The sequence below is a fragment of the Ursus americanus genome, chromosome 27 (assembly GCF_024610735.1).
Source record: "Ursus americanus isolate L20-20 chromosome 27, mUrsAme1.1.p, whole genome shotgun sequence".
Lineage (NCBI taxonomy): Eukaryota > Metazoa > Chordata > Mammalia > Carnivora > Ursidae > Ursus > Ursus americanus.
In genome coordinates this window covers 30,096,838-30,124,737 of record NC_142153.1, presented here as the reverse complement: position 1 = coordinate 30,124,737, position 27,900 = coordinate 30,096,838, and the positions used below count along the sequence as shown (strand labels likewise).

At 50.3% G+C, this 27,900-nt stretch overlaps 1 protein-coding gene across 1 annotated transcript in view; it reads left to right on the top strand.

The window, feature by feature from the left end:
• The window catches only part of DLGAP2 (DLG associated protein 2), a 114,875-nt gene extending 87,461 nt beyond the window's left edge, over positions 1–27,414 (top strand). The window contains exons 6-10 of the mRNA XM_087856483.1: positions 7,321–7,406; positions 8,946–9,361; positions 19,273–19,364; positions 23,862–24,014; positions 26,872–27,414. Of these exons, the coding sequence (XP_087712609.1) occupies positions 7,321–7,406; positions 8,946–9,361; positions 19,273–19,364; positions 23,862–24,014; positions 26,872–27,090 (966 nt within the window). The 3' untranslated portion in view covers positions 27,091–27,414. The remainder of the gene's footprint in view (positions 1–7,320; positions 7,407–8,945; positions 9,362–19,272; positions 19,365–23,861; positions 24,015–26,871) is intronic.
• Positions 27,415–27,900: the final 486 nt, after the last annotated feature.

Genomic DNA, 27,900 nt, shown 5'->3' with positions numbered 1-27,900 from the left:
CCGGGAGACGCAAGAGCGAGGTCTCAGCTGCACGGCCAGCCGGCAAGTCAACAGCCGGGGGACTGTCCTGGGACATCTGGGTCCCCGCCTCACGCCTGCCCCTACCACGCAGACACCCCCACCCAGGGCACTTTCTAGGCGCTGCCTGCTGCTTATGGAGTGTGGATACAGCTTATTTTGATGCTATAGAAGGATGGTTTATTGTTATTGATGTTGTTGTTGAAACCCCATTTTTCGAAAGCCTTTTAGTCTTGTGCCCCAACAGCAGAGTGGGGCAGAAGGGCCTTGGGAATACAGCGGTAAAGGTTAAAAAGGCCTCTTTGGGGCAAAACTGAGCGTGCTCACAGCCACTCAGGTACTCCTTCAGCGGCCGCAGGGCACTCTGGGTGTGTAGTTGTGGTGGCAGAGCCGGGCCGGTGGTTTCAGACCACCGAGGGCTGACCCACACATGGAGGCCCCAGACTTCTCCCCGAGAACAGACCTGGCGCCTGAGCAGGGTGCAGCTTGGGGCGGTTCCTCTCTGCGTCCAGAGCGCCCCTCCCAGGGCATGGGAGGCACTGTGGTAAGACACAGGGGCCACCGTCCAGCCCACTTCCCAGCCCCGGGACAGCACGAGATGCGCCTCACACGGACGATATCTTGCCGCGGTCACTCTCCCTCTGAGATCGTGGTGGCATGGCGAGGCACGGTCCTTGCTAAGTCCTGTGCAAGCATGGTCCACTCTTGTGTCCAGCCGGAAGTTCTAAAATCAGAAGGCTTCATGGCCAGGGAGGAGGGTGAGCAGAGCTCTGCCTGAGAGCCATGTGTGCTTAGTGATGGCGTAAGGGGGCTCCATGTCTTGGGCATCCTGGGGACATGGGAGAGCAGGCTGGGGCAACTGCCCGCTTGACTAGGTCCTCTGAACCAGGTCTCCACACTGTGGCTTCATTGTTTTGTTTAGGATTCTGAATTCCCAGAGCATCAGCCATACCCAAGGTCAGATGTAAGTACCAAAATATACTGCAAAGACAAGTACGCATGAATTTTTATTTTATCTCCCTTTTTTGGATTATTCATACAACTGCTCTGTCACCTCTCTGTGTCCTAATTCTATATGCCAGGCACTATGCTGGGTGCCCCCATATGATTGCAGGGAACCCTTGTGTCCCCCCATGATGTGTAATCAGCCCCACCTCGGTGAGGACCAAGATGGGGCTCAAATAGGCAAGTAACGTGCTGCGGCCGACGGGCTTGCTGGGGCCGTAGCGCTAGTCTGTGGGAGGCCAGGGTTCCGACGCCACTCCCTCTGGCTCCAAAGTCACGTCTCCAGAGAAGATGTGCGAGGTCCGCAAGTTAAAGAGGCTGACTCCACATTCCAGGTGCTCGTGCACCCTCTGGCCTTCTCACCTGCCACCTGCCACAGGCTTCCTTCTGGCTGCCCACGCCAGCCTGGGACGAGGGCGGGAGTGTCCTCTTCTGGCTTTATCTGAGCAGAGCAGACCTGCAGTAGCAGGTCCTCTACTGGTCCGAGGCACCACCCCTCCTGCCTCCGCCTCACCCCCAGAAGCCCCGACCCCTTTACTCGCCCCGCCCCGTGGCCCTTTCTGTTCCTAGCAACCACGCCTTTCCTCTGCAAGAATGTCCTTCCTGCCCTGTCCACCGCTCCCCGCAGTTCACACGTTGACCCCACCCCGGAAGCCATTCTGGCGCTGCCCCCCGCACCGCGTGTCTGTGCAGGCCCGGCTGCCCCTCCGCCTCTTCATCACCCAGCGCCTAGCACAGTGCCTGGCACATAGCAAGTGCTCGATAAATGTCGGATAAGTGGGTGCACGGGTGACGGGGGGGGGGGAGTGCTCTGTGAACAGCCGTGTGAGTGCACGTGTGCGAAGGGTTCCGCTGTCTTCCGTGGCAGTGAAGGAATGCACAGCATCATGTCAGCTCGTACCCTTGCCATTATCAGACTGAAGTGAACTGAAGAGCCAACGGAAAACATTGTCAGAGAAGCTTAAGTATTAGAATCAATACGAGTGCGCGGAGTGTAGGCAGCCAACTCACAGAGCGAAGCACGAAGAAACAGAGAGAGGTGGCCACTGAAGCAGAGGGAAACCCCCCCACCCCGACACATAGAGGGCACGGAGGAGTGGCTGGCCGTGTCTGTGCTGTGGCGGCGTGACGCAGAAGTAACGATGAGAAGCAGGCTTGTGGACATTGCCGTGTCCCTGGCTCTCCTGCATGTGCTCGTTATAACCCGATTGTAAGCCTAGGGGCAGTTGTCATCCAAGTTGCCAATGGGGAAACTGAGGCTCGGGGGTAAGTGACTTGCCTACAGGGTCACAGCCATAGGTGTCGCAGCCAGGACGGAGGGCGGCGTTGCAAAGCCTGCAGGACGCCCACTTCCCAGAGAGGAGACGGGCGGGGAGGGTCAGTGTGCGGCCCACCCCTGAGCTGAGGGGCAAGAAGCAACCTGTCCCGCGCCTGTCGGTCCTGTCGCTGGTAGGGAAAGACGGCTAGCACCCTGCACACTCAGCCTCCACTCTCGGGCATGTGATAGCTGCCCGACCACTGCCCGTGCTCAGGAGCTTTCGTCAAGGGCAGACGGCAGAAGATCGACATGGCATTTCCCACGCATTTCTGCAAGTCTGGGGGTGCAGCCCCGGGCCCTTCCTCAAGGGCTGGCCTGGTGATGCGGGGCCCTGGGGCGAACCCGCGGGGTCCCTCCTCACGTTTCCTCATTCGATGCTGACGTCTCCTCTTTCCTCTGTGTTCCTGTCCTGTGTATCTGTGGTGCGTGTGTCCCTGCAGAATTTCTCCTTTTCTTGTGCGTGTGTCTGTGTTTGTGAAAGTCCATTGAAAATGTCTCCTGTTCCCAGACACCGCAGTTTGGTTTAACATGCAGGGATTCCTCAGGCCCACCTGCCTCAGTTGCCCTGTCTTTAAAGTCGGAGCAGTTACTGCTCTTACGTCGCCAGGTTGTGGGGATGAACAGAGCAACTGCCGCAGGCCTCTTCCTGTTCAGCTCAAGCGTCCAGCTGAGAGAGCGTCATTCCGCCCACAACCGCGGCTTTGTCCCTCGCCGGTCTGAGCCGTTGCGCACCGGCAAGCCTCCCACCACTGCTCCTGGAAGTGCCGCTGCTGCTGCAGGCTCATCCCAGCAGCGAGGCTGGCCGACCACATTTCACTCTTGGACTTACGCTAGGTCGTGCCTCTGACGCAGGGCCCCTGCCCAGCCACGCTCACAGTTCTGAAGGCAGATCTGGATTTAGACAGCAGAGATGGACGGTCAGAGCTGCCGCCGGTGTTGGGGGTAATGGCTTCCTGCCTGGAAGCTTCCCTCGGGTCTGGGAGAAGTGGGGGCTGACTGTGGCTGATCAGCTTTGACTTCCCACAGACTCCTCCCATGCAGCAAATGGGGACCAGGGCACACGGGCCGCCTCCTGTCCAGATCACACGCCCCAGCAAGCACACACTCACACACATGTGCATGCACACTCACACTCATGCACACACTCCTATGAACTCATGCTTACATGTCTGCACAAACACGCATGCACACTCAACACACATACATGTGCACCTGTGTGCTCACACCTATACACATGCATTCACACTTGTGTGCACACATGCAGATACATGCATGCAGGTCACTCACACATACATGTATACACACACAGGCACACACGTGCTCATACACAGGTGCAAGCATGTTCATGTGTGTATGCATGTGTGCACAACTGACATGCATGTGGTTGTTCACACAAGTACACGCACATGTGCACACACTCACAGACTCGGGCATGTGTGCGTGCATGTACTCACGTATGTGCCTGCTCATGCACACCTCGTCATACACACACATGTACACCTGTGCACACTCACATTTGCACAGTTAATACATGTGAACACACATGCAGACACACATGGGCACACTCACACATTTACTTATACATGCACACTCGTTTGCAGTCACGTGCACGCACGTGCACACGTGCATGTATGCATACACACGCATGTACATACACACATGCATGCCCACAGCAGCCACACCAAGGTCCTTGTTTCATAAACAGACCATATTTAGAAACGTCCCCCTTCCCACCTGTCATGACGGCGTGCAGCTCAGCTTACGGCCTCCACCATCGCACGGGGAGAGCCAGTGCGTGGCTCCGGGCTCCACAGACCCCAGACGCCCTTCTGTGACCGTGCCCACCACTCACGGCGGTGACTGGGGAGATGTCTGTCCCCATTCATCAGGGAGCCCTGCAAACCCGACATCGGCTTCAGAAAGAGCTCACTTAGCATAAGTGATTCTGTTAATCTTTCTTCTCAATGCCTAGAACATGGTAGGTCTTGTAAAAATGAGTATATGCCTTCATTTCTCAAAACTTTTAAGATCCCTTGACTTTTCACGCAGAATTTCCTGTTGGGGAGAGATTCCTTTGATTTTCTTTCCACTGTACAAAGCAGGAATTCCTTTTCTTTGCCTTGAATTTGCTTTTTTTTCTGTTTCTGTAAGGGTCTCTACTCCCAGGATTTTTGAAATTGTGAAGTATTCAGCTCATGCAAGCCGTATATGATTTTATCATCCCCCTTAGCCTTCCCCTTCTGAAAACAGAGATAACATTATTTTTTTCTTAGAAAAGTTTCGTACGACAAGCACTGTAGCTCTGCGGGATCCCTCGTACTCAGTATCCGTATCATCACACACCTGCCCGTCTTCACAGTTGAGGTGAGAGGACAGAGCGTCAGTACTTGCTGCGGACAAGCTTATCTGAGTCTGGCTTCCTGCGGAGTTTTACTTCAATCAAGGGAAGTGTCTGATGTCCCCTCATTTTTGAGATTAGGAAGAAAAGACTCAACAAAATTTAAGAGACTCACTGAGAGTCGCATGGCCAGCTCGCAGCAGACTCTGGCTCCAAAGCTCTCCCCTCCACTGGGAACGGAAGAGAGTTCTAGCACAGGGAACTGGAGACTGGATAAGGGAGACAACATGCTGTTATCCGGTTGTATGTTTTAGTCCCTTACGTAGTGTGTGTCCATGGCTGTGAATACACGTGTGTTTCATGTGTGCACATGCATCTTGTGATGTTGCTGTTCATGCCACCTGCTAGTGTGCATGGGACCACAAGCGTCTTGCGTGGTGTAGCCCTTACAGCCATCATCTTCGTCCTGTGTAGTCTTCTGTGTCATGAGCGAATCATAATTTACCCTCTGCTACCGCTCGCCCTTCACCCCTGCCGTGTTTCACCTGAGAAATAACGCGAGGATGAACGCCTCACGCATTTGTCAGAATTTAAAGTGATTTCCTTAGACTAGAATCCTGGAATTGGAATAAGTAAGATAAATATTCTGAACATTTCAATGATAAAAACTAGTGCTCTTTTCACTACAAAATTCTTTCTACAAGTATATGTATGCTTTGATCTCCCCCAAATCATGTATCCATCAAATTTGACACTATCTACTAAAATTGTGAAGTGTAGTAATTTGATCCAGAAATCACATACACTATGAATGTGTTCCCAGAAGCTCACGCGCACGCACAGGCATGTATCTGGAGCACCAGCATTAATCGTGGCAGAAAACTAGAAGTAACCGGATTATCCCTCCATTGCAGACTGGTTACATAAATCAGGTGATGGTCGTAAAATGGAATAGCGAGCAGTTAAAACACAAGGCAGCTCTGTTTGCACTGACATGGGACCACATTTTAAATATGTGAATTGTTACTATAACCTTTTCATATAAAATAAAATAGTAACAATCTCCATGTCCAGGAAGGTGAAGTTTATCAAAGCCATGACCCCCCTCCCCCGTACAGACAGCAACAGGGTTAGACCTGGATTCAAGAATGTCCCTCCTCCTGTGGTCACCCTGTGTCCTCGTCCAGCCATCCAACCACGCACCACAGAGGAGGGGTGACCTCTCTGCATGTGTGCAGGATTCTGCCAGTAAGAAATAGGGTATGCCCAGCCGTGCTCCACGGCTCGGGAACTCACCAGGAGCCCCAGGGGCTTCTTGAGGCTGTCCTTATGCTGGTCACAGAGGGTCAATACGGAGCATGGTGCTGCTGTCAGACAGACGCAGGTGTGAATCCTCATTCTGCCCCCAGTGAGCTGTGCACCCCTGGGCAAGTTACTCACCTTCTCTGATTCCTCAGCTGTTCAGTGTGGCAGGAAATCACAGCGGGGGTACCGTGGACACTACATGCAATAATGCTTATTAGGCTCTTGGCACAGTGCCTGGTGCATGGTCAGCATAAAAGAAACATCAGGTTTCGACTCACTGTTTCTCTTTGCCACGAATTGAGTCAGCCCTCGGTGGCATGAGCTCGGCCACAGGGCAACCACAAATTATAGTCACAGTGTCTCCTAAGGCACAAAAGAGAGTGTCATAATTATTTCTTTAGTGGTTTTTGTCTTACCCTCGTGGCAATCATTAATATTTTCAAGAGAAGATGTGGTTTACAACTTAGTTATGACATTTCAGATTGGGGTCAAAGTCCCACTGATACAGTAGGTAGTATTTTCTGGGGAAAAGGATAGGGACGTTGGAATAGCCAGGATAATATTTACGATGAAACTAACCTTTGGTTTCACAGACTTTTTGTGCTGAGAGCTTGGGGGTTTGTTTTGGTTTGTTTTGTTTTTAGAAAACAGACCGTACCAGCATCCCCTCGCTTGTGAGCTCTGCCCTGCTGACGGTCCTAACACGCTTGGTGGGTTTGGGAGACATTTTGGCAAATAGAACCACAAGAAGGATTCATGTAAAATACGCAGTTTCTGTTCTGTTCTGACACGGCCTTGCTGGGCAGTCTCATTGGCAGATGCGAGAAACCTTTGTGTAGGAGCAGATGGAGAGATTGCCTCAATGGTCCCGATACACGCTGAAATTCCTTTCCGTGTGTTTTTGTATGTGGATGCGGCCATCAGTATAATTCTATTAAGTGGCTTGTTTGTCGTTAGCTCTATCTGGTTCATGCTATACTTACTTTCTTCACTGTAGGGTGTGATAAGAGCTTTTAAGTCCTATAATCGTGCAATCCAACAAAGCCTATTTTTTGCCTTAGCTGAACTAAGCAATTTTATTTGCATATGTTTGAGAGATCAGAGTGCAACACTGAGTTCAAGTAGTTATGTGAAATGTGATGAAACACAGTAACAATGTAATTACACCAATATGACCGCATTTCCCTCTTTTTTGTGATTTTACTGGGTCAAGTGCCTCTCTGTACTAATTAAATGTGTAATTAGTTACAGCAAACGAACAGACACACACACAAAATTGTCCCCTGCCCAGGTCCCTTATCTCAGTTCTAAAATAAGGTGTTCTGTGTTGCATTAGGTGGAAACAGCCACAGACTCTGACACAGAGAGCCGAGGCCTGCGGGAATACCACTCCGTTGGCATCCAGGTGGAAGATGAGAAGCGGTAACTCAGCCCCTTCCCAACATACGATGTTCCCAAGCCAGAGCGATCTGTTAGAACTCTGACTGCAAACATCTAGATCACGCCGACCATCTATAATTCATGCCACTTGCGGAAGCAGGGTCATATATTTATACTTTGCAATTTATATTGTTCAAGTATGAAATAACACCCGCCCGTGTCTTGTTTTTGCGAGAGGCAGGGGAATAATTCTTTCTAAAGTAATTTACCACCTGTGAAAGCAGAGGAGCTGACAGGCCTGAGAGCCAAAGTTCTTCATCAAAAGGAAGAACAGATAGGCTTAAGGGTGAATCAGGTGCATGTCTCCTTACCTAATAATGTTAAAAGTAAAAGAAAGAGAGAAGAAGGAATTAAGACCTTAGCTATACCATGATTTAAACTATAAAATACAGAGATGTCTATGACAGTGATGTTATTTTTGTAGCAAGAACAGGATGATGATTTTATTTTATAATTAAAAAATATATCTCGTACATTTCATAAAAACTAATTAAATGAGAGGATTGTTACATCTGCAACTTCAGTTAGCATCTAGGCCTGGGTGATGTTGCTCATTGTGGAGGGTTTTAGGACCCAGCCAATAAAGGTTTTGATTGCAAAGAAATTCAGACCACAAGCTACTGGCTTCCCCGGTTCCCAGTAGAGCACTTAGCAGGCGGACCGCTTCTGCACGGGGATTGGGCTTGCTGCCTTCCATCCCCATCATGGGTTCGGTTCTTTTCTCCTTTGCCTCCAGCAAAGACAGTAAGTGGCAAACTCATTAACCAGCTGCACACACAGCTGCTACCATACGAAGGGAGGGTTCAGTTGGTGAGAAACCAAAATGTAGAGTTAGGGTTCAGTTTGGAATAACCCCCCCACACACGCACACAGAGTTCTCACCCAGCAATATCTGGACTCCAATTATAAGCCCTTTCCTGCCCATCATTTCAGTAATTGGCTGTGCGGGACTGGGTGGCATTCCAATGCATATGATGAAAATGTTTTTAAAACACCTGCTCGAGTCAGAATTTGGATTCCTTATTTTGCATAAAAGACTTAATGGGGATGATATGAAGTTATTCAGATAGAAGAGACGCATGCCCTGAAATGTGTCACAAAACTCCGTGGGGTACAGAAGTTATTTACATAAAAGAAGCTACACAGCCGTCCTGTTGCATAGATGCAACATACGGCAGTTTTGTAAACTGTAGCATATTTGTAAAGGGAAGTCCCTGAGCCAAGGCAGGGGACTCGTGGAATGCATTACCCTCACTGCGCCCTGCAATACACGCCCTTATCTAGTGGGCATCATTTAGGCATTGGGACTTAGGTAGATGTTAGAGGTTAATTATTTGCAAAACCCAGCGTTCTTTCAAAGCTGAAACACCAAAATGGTAGTAAGGAAAGGGAAAGACTCATCATTCCCTGGAGTTGTTTGCTCGCTGCGCTGCAGGCATGTTGCTGATGAGCTGGGCGTAGGCTTGCTGCATGGAGTCCGCTCAGAAAGTCTCCCCTTTCTCTTCCCTCCCCCCTCCGCAGACACGGGCGTTTCAAGCGTTCCAACAGCGTGACCGCCGCCGTCCAAGCGGACTTGGAGCTGGAGGGCTTCCCGGGACACGTCACCATGGAGGACAAAGGCCTGCAGTTTGGGCCCTCCTTCCAGCGGCATTCAGAGCCCAGCACACCGACCCAGTACGGGGCCGTGAGAACTGTTCGGACCCAGGGGCTCTTCAGTTACAGAGAAGACTACAGGACCCCCGTGGACACTGCCAACCTGCCGCCGCCTGACCCCTGGCTGGAGCCGTCCATCGAGACAGCGGACACCGGGAGGATGTCTCCGTGCCGGAGGGACGGCTCGTGGTTTGTGAAGCTCCTGCACACGGAGACAAAGAGGATGGAAGGCTGGTGTAAGGACATGGAGAGAGACGCAGAGGAGAACGACCTCTCGGAGGAAAGTAAGAGGACAGCCTCTCCTTGGCTTACTAGCATTGATCGTTGGTCAGTAGGGCAAACAGGCAAACGGCATTATTAATCCTTTGATAACTGGGTAAATGGAAACAAACGTGCTCCCCACCACGTCCCGCTCAGCGCCCAGAAAACAGATAAGTACACGAACAGAAAAGCCGCCACTAAGGTGTTTGAGGGGATCCTTTTGGGTTTTGTTAGATCATGAGCCCAATGGCGCTGACCATGGTGTCGGAAGTGTAGTTGATCGCATTCCACGTGCCTGTTCTCCCGAATTCTCACAGTAACTTGATGTGGAGTGTGTCCACTGTTTTCTAGAATCATTAGTGTCCCATGTTTATAAGAAATTGTTGACTTTATTTTTTTAAGATTTATTTATTTATTTGAGAGAGAGAGAGAGTGAGCTCAAGCAGGAGCGGGGGCAGAGGGAGGATCTCAAGCAGACTCACTTGAGTGTGGAGCCTGACACGGGGCTCCATCCCAGGGCCCTGAGATCACGACCTGAGCCGAAACCTCAAGTCAGACACTTAACCGGCTGAGCCACCCAGGGGCCACTTGAGTTGGCTTTATGCCAAAGAGAAGTTTGAGATGAGTAGAGATTGAACCGGCCAGCCCTGTGATGGTTCGCACCCAGCTCTCCCGTCACCGCGCTGAGCGGGAATCTGTGTGACCTCCTGACCCAGTGCCCACAGAGCAGACCTGCTCCAGCCCCTTTCTGGCTCTGATGGGTCTCTGCCTCTCTGCAGAAAGGGACAGCTCCCTCATTCTCCACCCACCTCCCACTGACCTGAAGAATCCTATCTTGAGGATTGTCAGAAGCAGCATCCTGTGAATCGCTGTACGTGATTTCTAAACAAACACTATCTGTCTTTGTTGATAGACCAAGAATCCAAGAACACTTGCAACATACTTAGAACTAACATGTCTTGACCAAAATATGATTTCACAGAGGCATCTCTGAATGTCTTGACTTGACAAGTTATGCTCTCTTGAAAGTATTTTTTCTTCTTCCATGAATTCCTTTGTACACTTGCTAGCTCACTCTAAATTCTCAAGTTCAAAAGGATAGCTGACGTCCTTGGGAATTGTGCCCTGCCCTTACATGTCTAGATGTTTGTTGTGAGAGAATCTGTCAGTCATCCTACAAATGGAAACATGATGGTGAAATTAGACAGACTTCCATAACTGACAGAATGCAGTGGCCTGAGATCCATAAAGCCAAAAAACTAATTGGTGTGTTGATCTCTAGCTGTCAGAGCTTACGGTGTTAACCTACGAAGAAACAAATAGATTGCCTTTACATAACTAATTCTCTTCCCCCACATTTCTCTCTTAATCATCAAATTCCACATGTTGTTTACCTGGGTGGATAGTAGACCCTGAGTGTTTTGGGGGAAGCGTTGCCATGGCGAAGCATTTGAACTTGCTCCCCAGTGGGCTGTGGCCGATGGGTGTCTCAAACTGTTCTCATGCGTTTGTCCAAATGTATTATCTGCTTAGGGTACACTGAGTGGAGCGATTACGCACAATTCTGATATTTAAAAACCACTCGTTTCCTGCAGCATTTTCTCACTTGTCGGTATGTGTTTCAGCTCGGCAAAATTGTTTTAATTGTCATGGGATTTATAATCTTTATCGCAAAGACGAAACTCGGAAAAACTGAATTGCCTAAGTTGATGTGAAATCAGGGTCAGGTGGTCGGTTCCTGCCGTGTGCACGGGGTCGACACGGGTTCTTCCGGGGCCCGGAGTGTGCAGACCCGCGGGGTGGTCCGTCAGGACGCGCCCCCGCCCTCTGGGGCTCCACAGCAGAACCCCGCTGAAGACACACTTGTCAGGTCTAGCTCCGTAATGTGTCAATTCCATCCTGTCATCATATGAATTTACACCATTTAGGACAAGAAGTCTGGTCTCCCTTTGTGTGCAGAACAACAGGAGACACTAGCCGCTGCGTGTTTGTAAGGCGGCCCAGGGCATTCGTTACCGTATCACAATTTTCCATATTTAGCGTGTCCTTTTAACGTAGTAGTTATTTTCCAAGAATTCCAGTTTAAAAGGAGTATTGTTTTCAAAGAAGAGATCTCTACGCCGGCAGGTACTGAGCGTGAATCCCGCACCAAATCTCATGGGAAGTTCTCTGCACACGTCGTTCAGTGCTCACCGCGGTGCGGCGCGGATAGCATCGTCGCCGTCCTACAAATAAAGAGAGCCAGGCTTGAGGTTAACGTCTCCCCCCAGATCCCATAGAGCATGGTGATGGAGTCGAGAGGCAAAGTCAGGGCCCTCTCCCGTCGAAAGCGATGCTTTACCACTGTGCTGCCCGAAGTTATCAAGTCACCGCGCTCCTTACTGGAAAGGCTCTCCCTGCATCGCTTTCCTGTCTGTATTCTTGTGGACTACCTTCTTCCGCTGTTTCAGAAAACGCTGAGTCCCAGTCCTCGGCCATTTGCTGCATTCTGATCCTCTGTAGCTGGGACACCCCTTGAGGTTCCAGAGAGACTCCCTGAGCTGATTAAGTGTTTCATGACTAGCTCATCATGACTTGGCCACTGGAAATTAAGAGGGAAAAGGGGGCAAATTCCTTCTCCAACTAAACACAAAAGATCTGACAGTTAAAAGGCTTTGGCACCGAAGCATCATCATGATAAGTCATGACTGTCTTGTCACTGGGGGCATGCAAGAGAGTTCTGGTACTAGTTCTGTGAAGGTACTCTCTACGGAATTCAGTTCGAGGGCCTGCAATGACCCAGATCAGTGGTTAAGATTCCATCCTCGCGGGAAACACAGTGTTTGGATTTCAGTTGCCTTAAGCTGAGCATCTGGAAAGTGTATTCTTCTCCAGCAAGCTAGAGCAGAAGGGAATTTCTGCTGCCCCTCAATGGCATTTCCCTAAACACCTTTTTTGAATCTTTGGGATCTTCTTCTTGGACTCTCATTAATGTAAATGTTCAGCAGATATTTACTGAATACACGCCATGATCCAGTCACCACCCCACAGACTGTAGGCTGGCGGAGAGTGACCAGCAGTGTAGACACGGATTGCAGTGACCGGGAGCAGTGAGACCGGGACAGGACTATTTATACCGAGCAGGAAACATCACGTGTGGTGGGAGAAATGCAGATAGGAGCTTTAGAAACTCAGGCTTGAGACACTTTCAACGGGGAAAATCCCAAGGCAGCTTCGTAGAGACGGCGCGTGGTGCCAGGATCGATGGGGAGTTGGATTCAGCTGTGTGGCAGGGGGAGCAGAGAGGGGAGGGGGGGGGAAGCTGCTCCACAGATGGCGGCCTGTCTCCAGGCTCCTTAAGGAGAACTTCACTTCGACGTGGACTGTGCCCCTGTCTGCCTCCACTCCATCACCTCCAAGCCCTTGGCGACGTGCGTCTCTCGCAGGACAGGACAGCTGCTCTGTCTTCCCGAAGCTCTGTCCTCTGCTGTCCTCAGAGCCCTTCGGCTCCTTGAAGGTGGTGATGGTATTTGGTGCACCTCTTATCCCACACCAGGGTCTGGCAGGGTGCTCTGCAGTGCAGACACAGAAGGGAACAGAAGGACAATTGGACGGTCATCATACGCAAGGACGCTCACTCTCCTGTTCACACCCTTGTGAGAGCGCAGCATCTAAAATCCCCCCAGTCCTCCCGTCGCCCTCACCCAGGGGCTGCAGTGTCCCGTGCCCTCCCCATCTGAGGATACCAGCTGATGATTTTGTCTTATGTGCGCTTTTCCCAGGACTGTTTAATAACTAAAGATGATGGCGCCGCTGGAAGCCTTGGGTGCAGAGACCAGAGAAGTGATGCACCTGATACTTTTTGTGGTTCTGAATTTCTTTCCTGAAGTTGCCCAGATGTCTGATGTTTTTGTGGACAAAGATGACACAACGTTTCTTAGGTGTCTCTTCTGCGTGCTTTGCACCTGAAACTAGCACCATACTAATCAACGTTAGACATTTCCCTAGTAAGTTTAAAAAGTAAGGTAACCTCTGGTTCTCGCACTCGTTTTAAGAACAGATAGAGGGTTATTGGTGATGGCACCTTTAAAAAGCAAAGATTAAGTTAAACGGCTTGTTAAACCAGAACTCTGAGCTCCGAATATTGAAATTTCCATCACATGAACTAATTTCTTCCCAAGCTACAATTTTATAATCACAGCTCACTGAACTGATTGAAAGAAGTGAGATCCGTTCAGCCCTCTGTGGTTCAGAAAAACTATCCTGAGCCCAAATAATACTGGTCTAAGTTAAGTCACGTTCATGACCCCTTCCTATTGTTAAGTCACTAAAGATCCGTTCTGGAGCGATTGTCAACCATTACTACAGTCGTATTTGGGGATTTTTGTATTTGTGATATTAAACCCAAAGGGTAAATGGCATAAAGTGAAACAAAACTAGTAGGGTGTTTTTCTGAAATAAAAGCAGTTGTCCTGAAGCTACGAGGTTTTCCTTCCGTAGTTCCACAAAGATCGAAACCACATGAGGGACTCCGAAGTGGGGTCTTTGGACAGGTGTTGGCAGGTTCTCGTGCCCAAAACAGCTAATAACCTGACACCGGCTGACCAGACGTGTAGAACCACAGATGCCCAGGGCTGGGGGGCGGGGCCTTCAGCGATTCCCTCGTCTGAGGGTCTCCCTTTACCGGCAGAGGAAGGAGGACACCCGGGACGCCCAGCCGTGACCTCTGGAGGGGGCGATGCCCGGCTCATAGATGATGCAGCAGGCACAGGGAAGAGGGACATCTTGCTCAGAGCGACCCTGAATGCAGGGGGATGAGGAGGACACAGGCTGGAGAGAAGCCGCCCCTGTGTCTTCAGTTTGCCTGGACCCTTCACGTCAACAGAGAAAATGACAAACTGAAGAATCAGATATAGCGACGATCGCCCTGAACAGAGCGGATGCCAGGCGCACCTCAGCCGCCACCAGCCTTGGGGACCTGCCGACTGCACAGCTCGGTGGACGGCCGCCCCTGCCAGCCTTCCGATGGGCTTGCTTCCAGGTCCTCGTGAAGCCCGGGCAGGTGCCTTCGGGGACGTCCCTCACGTGCCAGGCACCAGATGGCCACGTGACACCAGAGTGGACAAACACACGTGTGCTCAATAAACATGGAATGTAATGCATGAGACCTGAAGGCGGGGGGACGTCTCAGCAAGCAGCGATTTTCCCACGCCTGTTGCACGAAACCAGTCACGGAGGAACCCAAGAGATCGGAGAGGAGATAAATATTCCCATGATCCTTTCAAACTATCTGCAAATTCTGCAAAAATCCACTTCAGATTCTGAAAGAATAATGTAAATGTTGTCCTGGCCTTTCATAGCAAATTTAGAAAGAATTGGAAATTGTAGAAGATGCGTGAAAAATAAAAAGGAGCGAGGGAATTAATCAAATTTCCTTGCACGTCAAAGACAAGCGTTGTATCACGTTCTTTGTCAGCTTGCAATCTGGGGAGCATTAGCACGCATCTGAAGCTCTTGAAAAAGGTGTCGAAACTATGACAACATTAGGGAAGTATCTTGGAAAAGAATACATTGAATTTTTCACTTCAAATTCTTGGCGATTATGGGAAGCTATTTGCATTAAACGTACCAGATAGAATCGTCCCCACTCGCTAAACTTGCAGACCCTCCCGCCGTCAGCAATCACGTCTCGAGCTTCTCTTCCAACATTCACTGTCTCTCCCGAGCAATAATCAATTTACAGCCTTTATAATAACTTCACCACATTAAATCAACACCAAGGTATTGCCCATCTATCCATGATGTGTTAAAGATTATAAATTCAAGTGCTTTATATTAATACTTCTGTTGAATTACATTTTAAGAAGAATATGAAAATTAGGGATGAAAATTCCGAATTGTAGAATACCGATTGACTTCTAATTACGATTTGAGGAAACATAGTCAGTACAAAGAAGCACATTTAGTGTCACTTCTGTACATTCCTGCAGCAACAGCCCCATTGAAACAAGTCTCTCTCAAGCTTTTCATCAGTCTTGCAAGTTACAGGGGTTTACAGTGGAAACTCAACATTTCAGAATAAAGATCATTCCTCCACTTGGCAGCAGTAAGGTCAGAGCTAGAGAGATGTGTTCAGTTTGGGGGATCAAAATGTGAATGAAGGGTAAAGGGCTTTCACTCCTCCTAGGAAATACTCTGGCTGTGTCCCACCACCCGCACCTGCCCACCCCCCGTCCTAGCACTGCCCATGCCCTGTCCCAGCACTGCCCACCCCATCCATGCACCTGTCCACCCCCACCCCCCCATGCCTGCCCACCCTTTGTCCTCTGGGCACACTCAGTGCTGAACCCCAGCGCCCTCCCCCTGCACCAGCTTCCTCCAGGGGTCCTGGTCACCATTCCCTCTCCACTGCTGCCTGGCAAATCAGATCAAGGAGGTGGGTCTGCGGGGAGGAAAGCACCTCTCGAAACAGATTTGCAGAACATACCTGGGCCCAGGGATCAAGATGCATGAAGCTATTTTTTAAGTCTGAAAGGATGCCACGGTGTTATCCAGTTATTCACTTTTATTAAAGCCACGTGAGTTAAACTCCTTGTTAATATTCTAGAAGCAGCACAGAATAGATACGCAAGGGAATTCTTCACCCCTTCGGAATGATAAGGACATGAAGGTTGCACAGGCCGACGGCTGGCTACAGCTTATCTTCAAATGGTTCAGAAAAATAAACACGCGCACGTGGCAAACTGTTAATTACTGATTTGAAGTGATGTGGACACTTTTCTTTCAGATCTTCTGTATGTGTGAAATTGTTAATAATGAAACTCCGGGGAACAGCAAGCTGAGTTCCTTATAGACAGATGAGAAAATAAGACAAATTAAATTAAGAAGTGTTTAAGTCCATTGTCTTACTCTGAAGAAAATCATTTTTTAAATATTTTTTATTATATTATGTTAGTCACCATACAGTACATCCCTGGTTTCTGATGTAAAGTTCCATGATTCATTAGTTGCGTATAACACCCAGTGCACCATGTAATACGTGCCCTCCTTACTACCCATCACCAGTCTATCCCATTCCCCCACCCCCCTCCCCTCTGAAGCCCTCAGTTTGTTTCTCAGAGTCCATAGTCTCTCATGTTTCATTCCCCCTTCTGATTACCCCCCTTTCTTTATCCCTTTCTTCCCCTACCGATCTTCCTAGTTCTTATGTTCCATAGATGAGAGAAATCATATGATAATTGTCTTTCTCTGCTTGACTTATTTCACTTAGCATTATCTCCTCCAGTGCCGTCCATGTTGCAGCAAATGTTGAGAACTCGTTCTTTCTGGTAGCTGAGTAATATTCCATTGTATATATGGACCACAACTTCTTAATCCAGTCATCTGTTGAAGGGCATCTCGGCTCCTTCCACGATTTAGCTATTGTGGACAGTGCTGCTATGAACATTGGGGTGCATAGGGCCCTTCTCTTCACTACGTCTGTATCTTTAGGGTAAACACCCAGTAGTGCAATGGCTGGGTCATAGGGTAGCTCAATTTTTAACTTTTTAAGGGACCTCCACACTGTTTTCCAGAGTGGCTGTACCAACTTGCATTCCCACCAGCAATGTAGGAGGGATCCCCTTTCTCCACATTCTCTCCAGCAATTGTTGTTTTGAAGAAAATCATTTTAAGAACAGGTTGTGCACGATGCCAGCTCCTCACTTTTTAGGAAATGGACTTTGTGCTTTACCTATTGCTGCCTTGGGGGGACCGCTGGTACCTTACGACATGTCTCAGGCACATCCACGGGTGCGTTTCTGGGACATCCGTTCCCACAGCCTCATAGCATTTGGTCACGTGGATATTGAGGCCCCTCCCAGCCGTGGTCTCTGACTCTCCTCCAGAGCAAGGCCGAGGGGAAGGAGCAACCGTGAGGCTCGGCTGTTAGGGCACTAGAATGTTCTACGCCAGTTTCAAGCGCACTCTGAATGAGTCTCACAAATACTTAGTTTAGAGGCCGCTGGTAAAATCACTCACATTCGGGAAATTGTGGGGGACGTGGCGGGGGCTGCATTTACTCCTCTGGACCTCAGTTTCCCCTTCTGTGGACACCTGCAAGCTTTCGACGATCGAGTGTGCCCAAGGACCTGCATGGGCGCCCCCTGGTGTCCCGAGGAACCGCGTCAGGATGCGCCTCCAGACAAGACACTGGGTGACGCGAGCATGTCCTTCATGCCGCCTTGAGCTCTGGTTCGCTCTCTTCTTTAGACAAGCCTGGAGTCCAGAAATGTCCTGACGTAGATGAATCCACATAAATACATATGGGAGGGTGATGGTTCTTTCCTCCCTTCCAGGACGGACACATCTCCAGGCGAAACACCCCCTTCCTTAACCGTCTTCCAGCTGCCGCTAGCAATGCTAGGCTTCCATGGCTTTCCTGGCAGGGAAGCCCGAGGACACGCGCTCAGCTGCTCTCAGCTGGAGAGGCTGGCTCCGCTCCTCACTACCTGTGCTCTGCAGACGGTCTGCAAGAGAGCCAGACGGAAGCCAAAAGTGAGCAGGTGGGAGTAACCCGCTCCAGCTCCAAGAGGGAGATCTGCCGGAACCCTGTGAATAACTTGCTGTTTGTGTCTCTGGCAAACAAAACGCAGGGCTGAGTGGGCTCAGGGTGTAGAGGCAGGAAACGTGTTCCCGCAGAGGCCCAAGTGCTTTTGAGAGTCATGTGAGATGGGGTCTACCAAAGCTGTTATTTCCAAAATAATTACGGTACTAACACCCAACAAGGACCGGGCGTGAGGACGGGGACAGAGGTGGCAGGTGCAGAGACCCCCGGAGGTCGCGGAATTGGGACAGAGTCCCTGCATTTCACACACAAAGGCTTCTGTTTGCCGATTCTCCATCCCGAAGTGGTCATACCCACACTTCTATACAAAACTGCATTACTTACTTTTTTAGAAAGTGCTATTTGATTGCTTAAAGTCATATGACTTAGAAATCATTTGGAGACTTCCTGCCACATCACTGCGGGCTCACGGGAGTGGGGAGGACATCGTCACTATGAACGTCCGTGGTGAATCAGTTGGAGAGTCAAATGTGATGGGAGCCCACGGTGGTGACGTGACTCGGTCGTCCGCAGAGGGCCCACAGCAGGTGGCGGGAGCTGTGGACAGAGCCCAAGGCTGGGAAGTGATGGGTCACAAGCACACCGCAGCCTTTCCCTGCACAGCTCCTCGCTACAGGGCAAGATGCTCTCAGAGCCCCCAAAGACTACCCCCTTGAGTCAAGTGAGGTAACCGGTACCAATGTGATTTCCTAGAAATTACGAATTAACATGTTCATCTCCGTGGAATCCATAAGAAGCAAGAAGGACTTAATGTCTTTTTTTATTCCTACTTGGCTGCCTCAACTTCTAGCTCACCTAAGCAGCGTTGCTTAAAGAATCTTGGTGCCACATGGGGCACCTGGGTGGCTCAGTCGTTAAGCATCTGCCTTCGGCTCAGGGCATGATCCCAGGGTCCTGGGATCGAGCCCCACATCAGGCTTCTCTGCTAGGAGCCTGCTTCTTCCTCTCCCACTCCCCCTGCTGTGTTCCCTCTCTCGCTGGCTGTCTCTGTCAAATAAATAAATAAAATCTTAAAAAAAAAAAAAAGAATCTTGGTGCCATAAACAGGAAAAGCCTCCTGTGGTATAGATCACACTTCCAGACTACACTCATCCCAACACTGACCAGTAATATCCTAACAGCTGGTATTACTTACATATCTTTGCATTTCCCTCAAAACTCAGACATGGGGCAGCCTGGAAAAAAACCAGTCTGTGGCCATGCCCTGCACAGTAAATTCAAAGTTTTAATCTTCAGGAAAGGAGAAGAGTAACTCATGCTTTTTGGACTTGACTCCCTTCGTGTAATGCTCTTGTGTTTGGTTTTTCACTGACCCAGCTTTAAACCTGTTTTGTTCTGTTTTGTTCACAGTTCTCGGTAAAATCAGGAGTGCAGTGGGGAGCGCGCAGCTTCTGATGTCCCAGAAATTCCAGCAGTTTTACTGGCTGTGCCAGCAGAACATGGTGAGCAAATCCCCGGGTGTCCTTGGCTCCTTAGAGCAAGTCGTGGGTCCTCTCTCCCCGCTCTGGTCTGAGAAAGGTACCTGGGACTTTGCAGAACAGGGAGCCAATGCAACGCACGTCCCGGGTTGGGGTTTGGGATGGTGACGAGGCCACCGTGAGGCGGTGCTGGGGGAGAGGGAGCGGGTGGCACGGGGACAGCCCCCCAGAGCCCTGGGGCACCTTCGGGTTGCAGGGTCCACCTGCCCGATAGCCTTAGGAGGGAAGAGGGACAGGAGCAGCTGTAATGTCACAGACCAAGACCGCAACGAGAGGGGGTCGACTCAACACATTAGCAGCAACTTTCAGAGAGATTCAGTAGAGATTGTAGAATAATCGGGGCTTTCTAGTTCGTAGTCAGGAGGGCAATGAGTATGCCAGGAATAGGCAACCGAGTTGGCAGTAAACGTGACTCTGATGGTCCTGAACATCAAAGAGAAAGAAGAACGATATGTGTGTTGATATTTACTCATGTGGCGTATTAGTGCATCTAGGTACAAATACACACACACACACACACACACACACACTGTTCTTTGTCTAACAAAAAAGTATCCATCTCATGTTATTTGTAGAAATACCTAAGGAGTATTCACATTACTGTATAGACTATTTTATAAATCCAGACATTGATTTCTTTCAGAGCAAAATTGTCATTAAAATGCAGGTAGGTCTGTGCGTCGTGGGGGCGACGGTGCTCCGTGATTTGACTTTTTTTTGTTGTTTTAATTTGCAAGGCGACATGTGAATTTACAGAATGTTCCTACACATCAAAGGAAAAAAAGCACGAGAGCCGCCAATTCCCCCCTCTTAATTAGGGTTGTTAAAAAGTATGTTTTCTCCAGTATTTTCCAGTTAACCCCATTGACTTTCATCACAAAATGTATAGAGTGACCCCCATGTCTCCCGTGACATGAAGTAATCACCCACACTTAGAAAGGGGGTGCAGGGGGGTTTAGCAGCCGTGACGTGCTGGGCTGGAGTGATCAGGGAGCATAGTCCTGCCTCCTCCACGTCTGCGTGATTACTGCCTTGAAAGGAGCGGATTTAGGCCATTGCACAGCGCTGTACCGTGTTATCCAGAGTCAGGTAAGCATCGGTACTCACCGTCTTTAGGGATTCCTACCTAAAGCACCTGGCACGCAGTAAAAACATGTAAAAGCGTTATTCAAGCTTATAAAACGGCCATGTCCTCTGTACCAGAAGCAGCTAATATTGGATTTTTAAATTACCTGTCCTAATATTTTTGATGCCTCTTACATATGTCAAATCGCACTTTAACCTAACCTTAAAAACATCCTTTTTTAGAGTTTTGAAATGCATAGTGTGGCTGTTTCCTTTTCTTTTGGCTTCTATCTAGGATTCAGAAAAAAAAAAACAAAAACAAAACAACCCTGCGGCGTTGTTTGAAGGAGGGGGTGGGTGTCCAAGGCGGGCCTGGCCGGAGAGAGACACTGTCCGACGCCGCATTGCCAGCTGCTGGAAGATTTAGGTGGCTAACCGGTTTTAAATCAAAGGAAGGACCCCAGAAGATAAGCCAGAACCACCACCGCCCCGGGGTGTTTAGGATGGACTGAACAAAGCAGACATCATTCAAGGCAAGGACGTACGAGCGATTCATCACATAACGAGAATACAGACCGGAGTGGGGGGACCTGCCCTTGAACCTGCAGGGAAACACGGGCTTCCCTGACCAGCCGCACACCTCATCCCCAGCCAGCCTGGTAGAAACTCACTGTCCCCCTCAGACCTACGTTCCCACAAGCTCCACAACCCCGTGTGTGGTCTGGCAGGGCTTCCCAGCCCTTCTGAAGACGTTACCCCAGAACACGGGAGCCCCAGAGGCTGCGTCATGGGGGCCTCTGGCGGCCGGGCCAGCGAGCCACGGGAACCCTCCTGGACGTGAAGTTAACTGGGAAAGACGGCACTGTGTCGCTTTGCTGGGGGAAGGGGACATTTAAAAACAGTTTCACAAACATACCACGGTATCTGAGTGTCCAGTGGACACAGAGGCAGCCAGCTCCCCCAGAAAAGAGCCAAGGACAGGGAGGCAGGTCCTGGCTGTGCCCCGCTGCCCCCACAGAGCCGCACCCCTGCCTCAAAAGCAGTCGAGCGGAGTGACAGGCGAAGACTGACGTCCGCTCGCGGGTCAGTGGGAGCCTGCACGTCTCCAAGAATACATTAGCTTTTTTCATTGAAGACGTAACCCAAGCCCAACAACCTGACCTTGGAGATGAGAAGGGTCACCGTACGGCTTCCTACAGACGTGCTCAGGCGTCCTCCCCTAAACCCACAAAAAAGAAGGTTCGTTGTGTCTGTGAAGTCTTCCAGAAGAAGGGGACACAACCCCCCTTAGAAACTCCATTTCGGACAGAAGATGGGTCCCTGGTGGGAGAAACCTCCTCCAGCCCCACTTCCTTCCCGATGGCTGCGAGTACGTTCAGAGTCCTGCTCCGTCACCTCCAGAATGAGGTCCTGGCTGCAACACAGGCATTCTGTTTCTCCTTACGAGCAGCAGCTGAGCTCAGGGCCCCCCACGCGAGGGGAAGAGCCCCACGGCTGGTGGACGGGACCGCCTCCCACAAGGACAGGTGCCTGGAAGCCGGCCGCCTCTCACCCTGTGGACGCCAGCGTCCCCCTGGGCTTCCGCAGATGGGCTGGCTGGACACGCAGCTCGCTTCCCCTTGACCCTCACCCACACAGGCTGTCGGCTGGTTGCACGCAGCACGGTGGGCTGGGGCCAAAAGCAATCATATGATGCAGATGCCAAACCAGGACGCTGGGGACTGAATGCGTGTGTCCCCCTAAAATTCATGTGTTGGACTCCGCCCCCCAGTGTCATGGCCTTAGGAGGTGATGCCTTCAGGGAGGTGTGAGGTCATCAGGGTGGAGCCCCCGTGAGGGGGTTAGTCTCTTTATAAAAGAGACCCCACAAAGCTCGCACCTCCTCCTCATGTGAGGACGCAGCCAGAAATTGGCCACCTGGACGTGGGTCTCCCCAGGACACGTCCACGCCAGCACCCAATCTGGACACGCAGCCTCCAGTTTCGTGAGCAACACGTGTCTGTCAGCCACCCGGCGGTGGGGTTCTGTCCAGCCATCCTGAAGGAGTAAGACACAAAAAAAGGACGTTGTGCTTACCATGAATGACTTACAAGTAAGCCGAAAATTGCACATTTTAAGCAAATTCACCACAATTTCTCTGTTTAATCTGAGATGGCCTCCCACTGAATCACAGGCACCACACATGGAAACACCCATACGCTTAACCCGGGGTCACAGCCCTGTGTGCCTCCAGGCAGGTACGGTGTGAAGCTGGCCTGCCCCCAGCACAGAGGCGCCCGGCGGGCTTCGGATCCTCACCAGCCTCATGCCGTGTGGGAACCGGCGGACAGGTGCACTCTAATCTTAGAAAGTCGCCCCACTTCAATGTAGAGAACGCACCGAAATGGTGTGCATAGCGGACTGCCGGTTTGTGGCTCGGCGGCGTCCCCTGTGCGTGCAGGGACCTGTCCGGAAATTGGTCGTGCACCTTCCTAGATCAGACCTGCCTGTCCTCCCGCCACGTGGGAGCAAAGTAAACCCGCGGTGCGTTTGTGCAGCCTCACTGGCCGTCGGAATGGGCGCTGAGATCTGTCAGAGAGCACACTTGGAACCGCTCCAAGCCCAACTTCACCACCACCAAACCCGGGCCCTGGCCCGGGCACGAGTCGGCAGAATAATCCCCCAAGGAGACCAAAAACGCAGTTGCCCTGTTGCTTTTATGAACTGCCCGGCGTCGGAAAACTTTGATAGTTGCCACCATTCTCGAGGCCTAAGAAGCATTTTCTAAAGGAAACAATGAATGAATGTAGTACATGCATCTTCTTTAATAGGTTTTATAGTTTAAGAGCAGTTTGGGGTTCATGGCAAAATTGAGAAGAAGGCGGGGAGATTTCCCGTTCCCCTCTGCCCCCCCGTTCACAGCACAACCAGCATCCCCAACAGAAGGTGTTTCGGTTAGAATCAGTGAACCTGCGTGGACACGCTGTCTTCACCCAGAGTCCACGGTGCACATGAGGGTCCCTCTTGCTGTCGTACGTTCCATGGGTTTGCGCACATGTACAGTGACGAGTGGCGACTATCATAGTACTGTGCAGAGTAGTCTCCCTGCCCTAAACGTCCATGTCCCACCCATGCCTCCCTCCCCCTGGCCCCAGGCAACCTCTGATCCTTTTACGGTCCCTGCTGTGTTATCTTTTCCAGAATGTCATGGAGTTGGGATTACATAATACGGAGCCTTTTCGTATTTGTGAATGTGAAGTGTGTCAGCAAACACTTGTGTAAACTTACTGGACCTCTGTGGGCCCACTTGAATATTTGCATCAGAGCTGTGAATTAGCCGGGCTTCTCCCTATCCCGGGTCCTTGAAAGGCACGTGCGGGAAAGAATGGGCTGTAAACTGTGCTCGTGTGTTGGCAGGACCCCAGCGCCATGCCGAGACCCACGTCCCAGGACCTGGCGGGCTACTGGGACATGCTGCAGCTCTCCATCGAGGACGTCAGCATGAAGTTCGACGAGCTACACCAGCTGAAGCTCAATGACTGGAAGATAATAGAGTCGCCCGAAAGAAAGGTAATTCTGCCCCGGGCGTGTGATGTCCTCACACCCCGCTTCCCGTCAGTGCCTTGTACCTGGTCCAGCTGTAGGAGTGACGCTCCACCGTGAGGGGCTTCCCGGTCTTAGGTTAGCGACACCATATCAAAGTGTCACCCGTGCACGTGTGTGCAGAGGTGGGACGCAAGTCACCGGCCAGGTGTCATAAGTAAGTTTCTTTCTCGCTGTATCTCTTGGACACTCACCCAAATCACATGTAGACCTAGAGTTGCATTTCTTGTAGGGATCTACCCTCTGAATTGTCTCCATCATACCTTTGTTTGGATTATACGAAGATGATTTTCCGCAGGGAAAGTTTCAGGTCTGGTCACAATGACCGCTTCCTATTCAGATAAACGTTTTAGTTGGTTATCTCCAGTTGAGGCCAAGAAAACATTCTGAGCTTGCCTGAATGGTTTGATGATGTAAAATTCCTCTAGGCCTCTCAGCCTGGGCCCTTAAATAGGCTGAAAGTTTCCATTAAATCTGAAGACATGGTGTCACGTCTTCCCTTCAGATATCATCGTTAGTAGGGCGGATACGTAGGTCTGAATCAGCAATAAATACACTGATTTCCTAACACATTTTAAAGACGATCTAAGTAATCATCATCTGATTTTCTGGGTAGACATTATCAAAATAAAATGGTGAAATTAACCCAACATGCTTTGAAGAGAAAGTACATAGTGGAGGATGGCTATGTAGATAATTAGAACAAAAGCCATCATTGCCATCATCACTGTTCCCACAAGAGTGCCACCGACCATACTGGGGGGGTTCTGGGCTCGATGCCATAGATGCCACTGCAGACGATTGACAGATCCCCTCTCCCACAGACAGTGGGTCAGAGAGGAATAAGAAGTCACGGGCTGTCTATAAGCCATACACGGTACATAAGCAAGTCCTATCTATGGTTTGGTTTTGAAGTGAAGGAGATCACAAGTAAAGATCGCCAATGAAAATGTCATTTTCTAATGACTAAAAAATAGAACTCAGTAAACTAATCTAAAGATTTGCAATAATCCTTCCTATTTTTTCCATTCTTCAGTAATTAACAACTAATAAAATCCCTTCTACCTAAGCCATGCACAGGGAATTGTCCTCTAACTGAAGACAGCCTCTTGCTGAGGATATACACCGCAGTGCGGACGATAAGGAGCTCTTTCACACCACTGAGGCCCCATGCCTTGTGTTTCTTGGGCCACTCTACTCTGTAGAACTGCAGGGCCATCTGGTCAACCCTCTCCTACTGTGGGACGCCTGGAGGTCAAGAGCCCCTTTAAACGGGAGACTCCCACAAGAATTGCTCATGTGTATTTCCTACAGCCCCATACTTCAGAGGCTACCAAGCAAAGAGAAAAGAAATAGGTAGATCCGGTCATGTGCTTAATGCAGGAACTAACTTTTGAAAGAGCTGAAAGTTTTGATGAAACAATTACCCCATTGTCACAGATGCCTGCCCAAGAGTCAGAAAAAAGTCATTGCTTCTGGTCCAAGTCATTTTAATTTTTTTTAATCTGTTTTTTAAAGGAAGAGAGACAGGGCAGGGCAGGGGCAGGGGAGGGGCAGAGGGAGAAGGGGAGAGAGAATCCCAAGCAGACTCTGCACTCAGCACTCAATGAGGAGCCCGACATGGGGCTAGATCCCACAAACCTGAGATTATGACCTGAGCTGAAATCAGAAGTCAGCCGCTCAACTAAGCCATGAGTGCCCCCCAACTTTTTTTTTTTTAATTTTTTGGTCCAGGTCATTTTAAAATAAGCCATGGGAATAAAGTGTCAAAACCATCTTCCTACCAAATCCAGCATTACACAATGGACAGGTTCAGCCACAGGCGACCACCCTGCATGGCAAGCTATGCCTTCCCCACAACATCCCAGCATGTCTGGCCCATTTGAATTTCTGCAGAGGCTGAAGAGAGAAAGACACAGGGATGGGGTTTTCCCCCATCAACTAGATATCTGCTTAGAAAAGAAAGGGATTCTGGCACCTTATGCCAGGCCCTCTTTCCTGCGAAGGGGGTAATCGGCTATGTAGGGCTCTGTCATCCCTCCACTAGGAAGGACAGCCCACATTGGGTCCAGCTTTGTTAGTTAGGACCCACGGTCAATAACGCAGCAAGGTTTGGGACACAGACCTTTTTCTAGAACAGTAACAAGCATTACATATTATATCTGCTACAGAACTGCGGGATGGAGCTTTCTAGAAAAGGCATACACGTGTTTTCGTGACTTATTTAAGAACATGAGTTAAAGGTCGGAAATAATTATTTGCATCTGTTTCCCAAGCAAGTGACAAATCTATCTGTCTATCTAGTTAATGTCAAGGGATCTTAGGGCCACAATAGGGAATTTGGCCATTGGTTCCCCTACATAAGATGATTTTCATGAAGGTCCTTAGAATCGAAAGTCTGTTGAAAAGACTGTAGCATGTGACAGGGATGTCAAGTGTCATCTTCCAAAATGCCCAGGATACTCGAGAACTTGAAATGGTGGGTACTTGCCACTGCTCAGAGGTGACAGAGTCTGTTAATCTGGCAACGACATCAGAATAAATCAGAGACTGAGGAGACAGTCAATACTCTGGTGCAGGATTGAGCTGCTTAAGCGTAAAGCCGTCACCAGACCACTCTCCCCGCCGTGGAAGGATGTGAGCAAGTCACAGGCAGGGCCCACCGGGCAGGCGGCCAGGCCGCGGGGAGGGACGCGGGGCCAGACAGACTCGGGCCCCCAGGGGGTGTCCCGTGCCACCTGCAGTTGCCCCCACGTGGGCCAGGCTCACGGGCTGGCGCTGCCCTCCTCTGATCGCCCCAATTTTGACTTGTGCTGCTTTTCAGGAAGAAAGAAAGGTCCCCCCTCCGATACCAAAGAAGCCCCCCAAAGGGAAATTTCCCATCACGAGAGAAAAGTCCCTGGACCTGCCGGACAGACAGCGCCAGGAAGCCCGGAGGCGGCTCATGGCAGCCAAGAGGGCAGCCTCCTTCCGCCAGAATTCGGCCTCGGAGCGTGCAGACAGCATCGAGATCTACATCCCCGAGGCCCAGACGCGCCTCTAGGGACGGGGGCGGCCCTCACCGTGGTCCTCTCTTTTCTTTGTAACAAAACGCTTGTACAGTTTCTCACCTACCTGGTAACTTTGGTCTCGTTTCTCCACCGAATACGCCCTGTTGTGTTCTTTGTGCCGTGCACACACTGGAATGCTTTGATTCCCGCAGCTGGCCGAGCTCACGGCCGGAACAGCTTCTTCTTCCTCTTCCTCCTCTTCTTCCTCCCCCTGGATGGTCTGACTCTCAGTCAGCTCTGATGGCTAGACGTGGGGACACCAAACCCATCCACTCTGTTCTCAGACGATAACGAGAAGCACCTCGAGAGATGGAACCCGGCTGACATTTTGTTATTTATATTTTTATAAATTGTGTGACAATTAGAGGCAAGAATAACAAAGAGCAATCAGTGGGTGCATCTCACCACTCACTAGACGTCCCAGTGGAAGGTGCTCCAGCTCGAAGGGCAGGAAAGACAGACACCCGCCCCCTTTCACCTGGGGGTGCTTCTCCCCGAATCCAGCTGACCCATCGCCAGGGTCCTTGTGCCAACTCTATGGTGATGAGAAGCCATCTTTCCAGCCCCCCCCCCCATGCCCTGCCGTGCAGTTCTCCAGAAACCCGGGGGAGTCCACGTCTGAACCCATTAGAGATACCCAGCACAGCATCTGCTCGATCAAAAAATACGCTCACTGACTTCATTCACACAAGAGAGTGACACATGAAAAGAGATCGAAGTCTTACAAGAGGCTGGCTGTCCCGTAGCAGGTGTCTGAAAAGAAACAGCGTGGCCCTCGTTCTGATACAGGAGTCATTGTACGT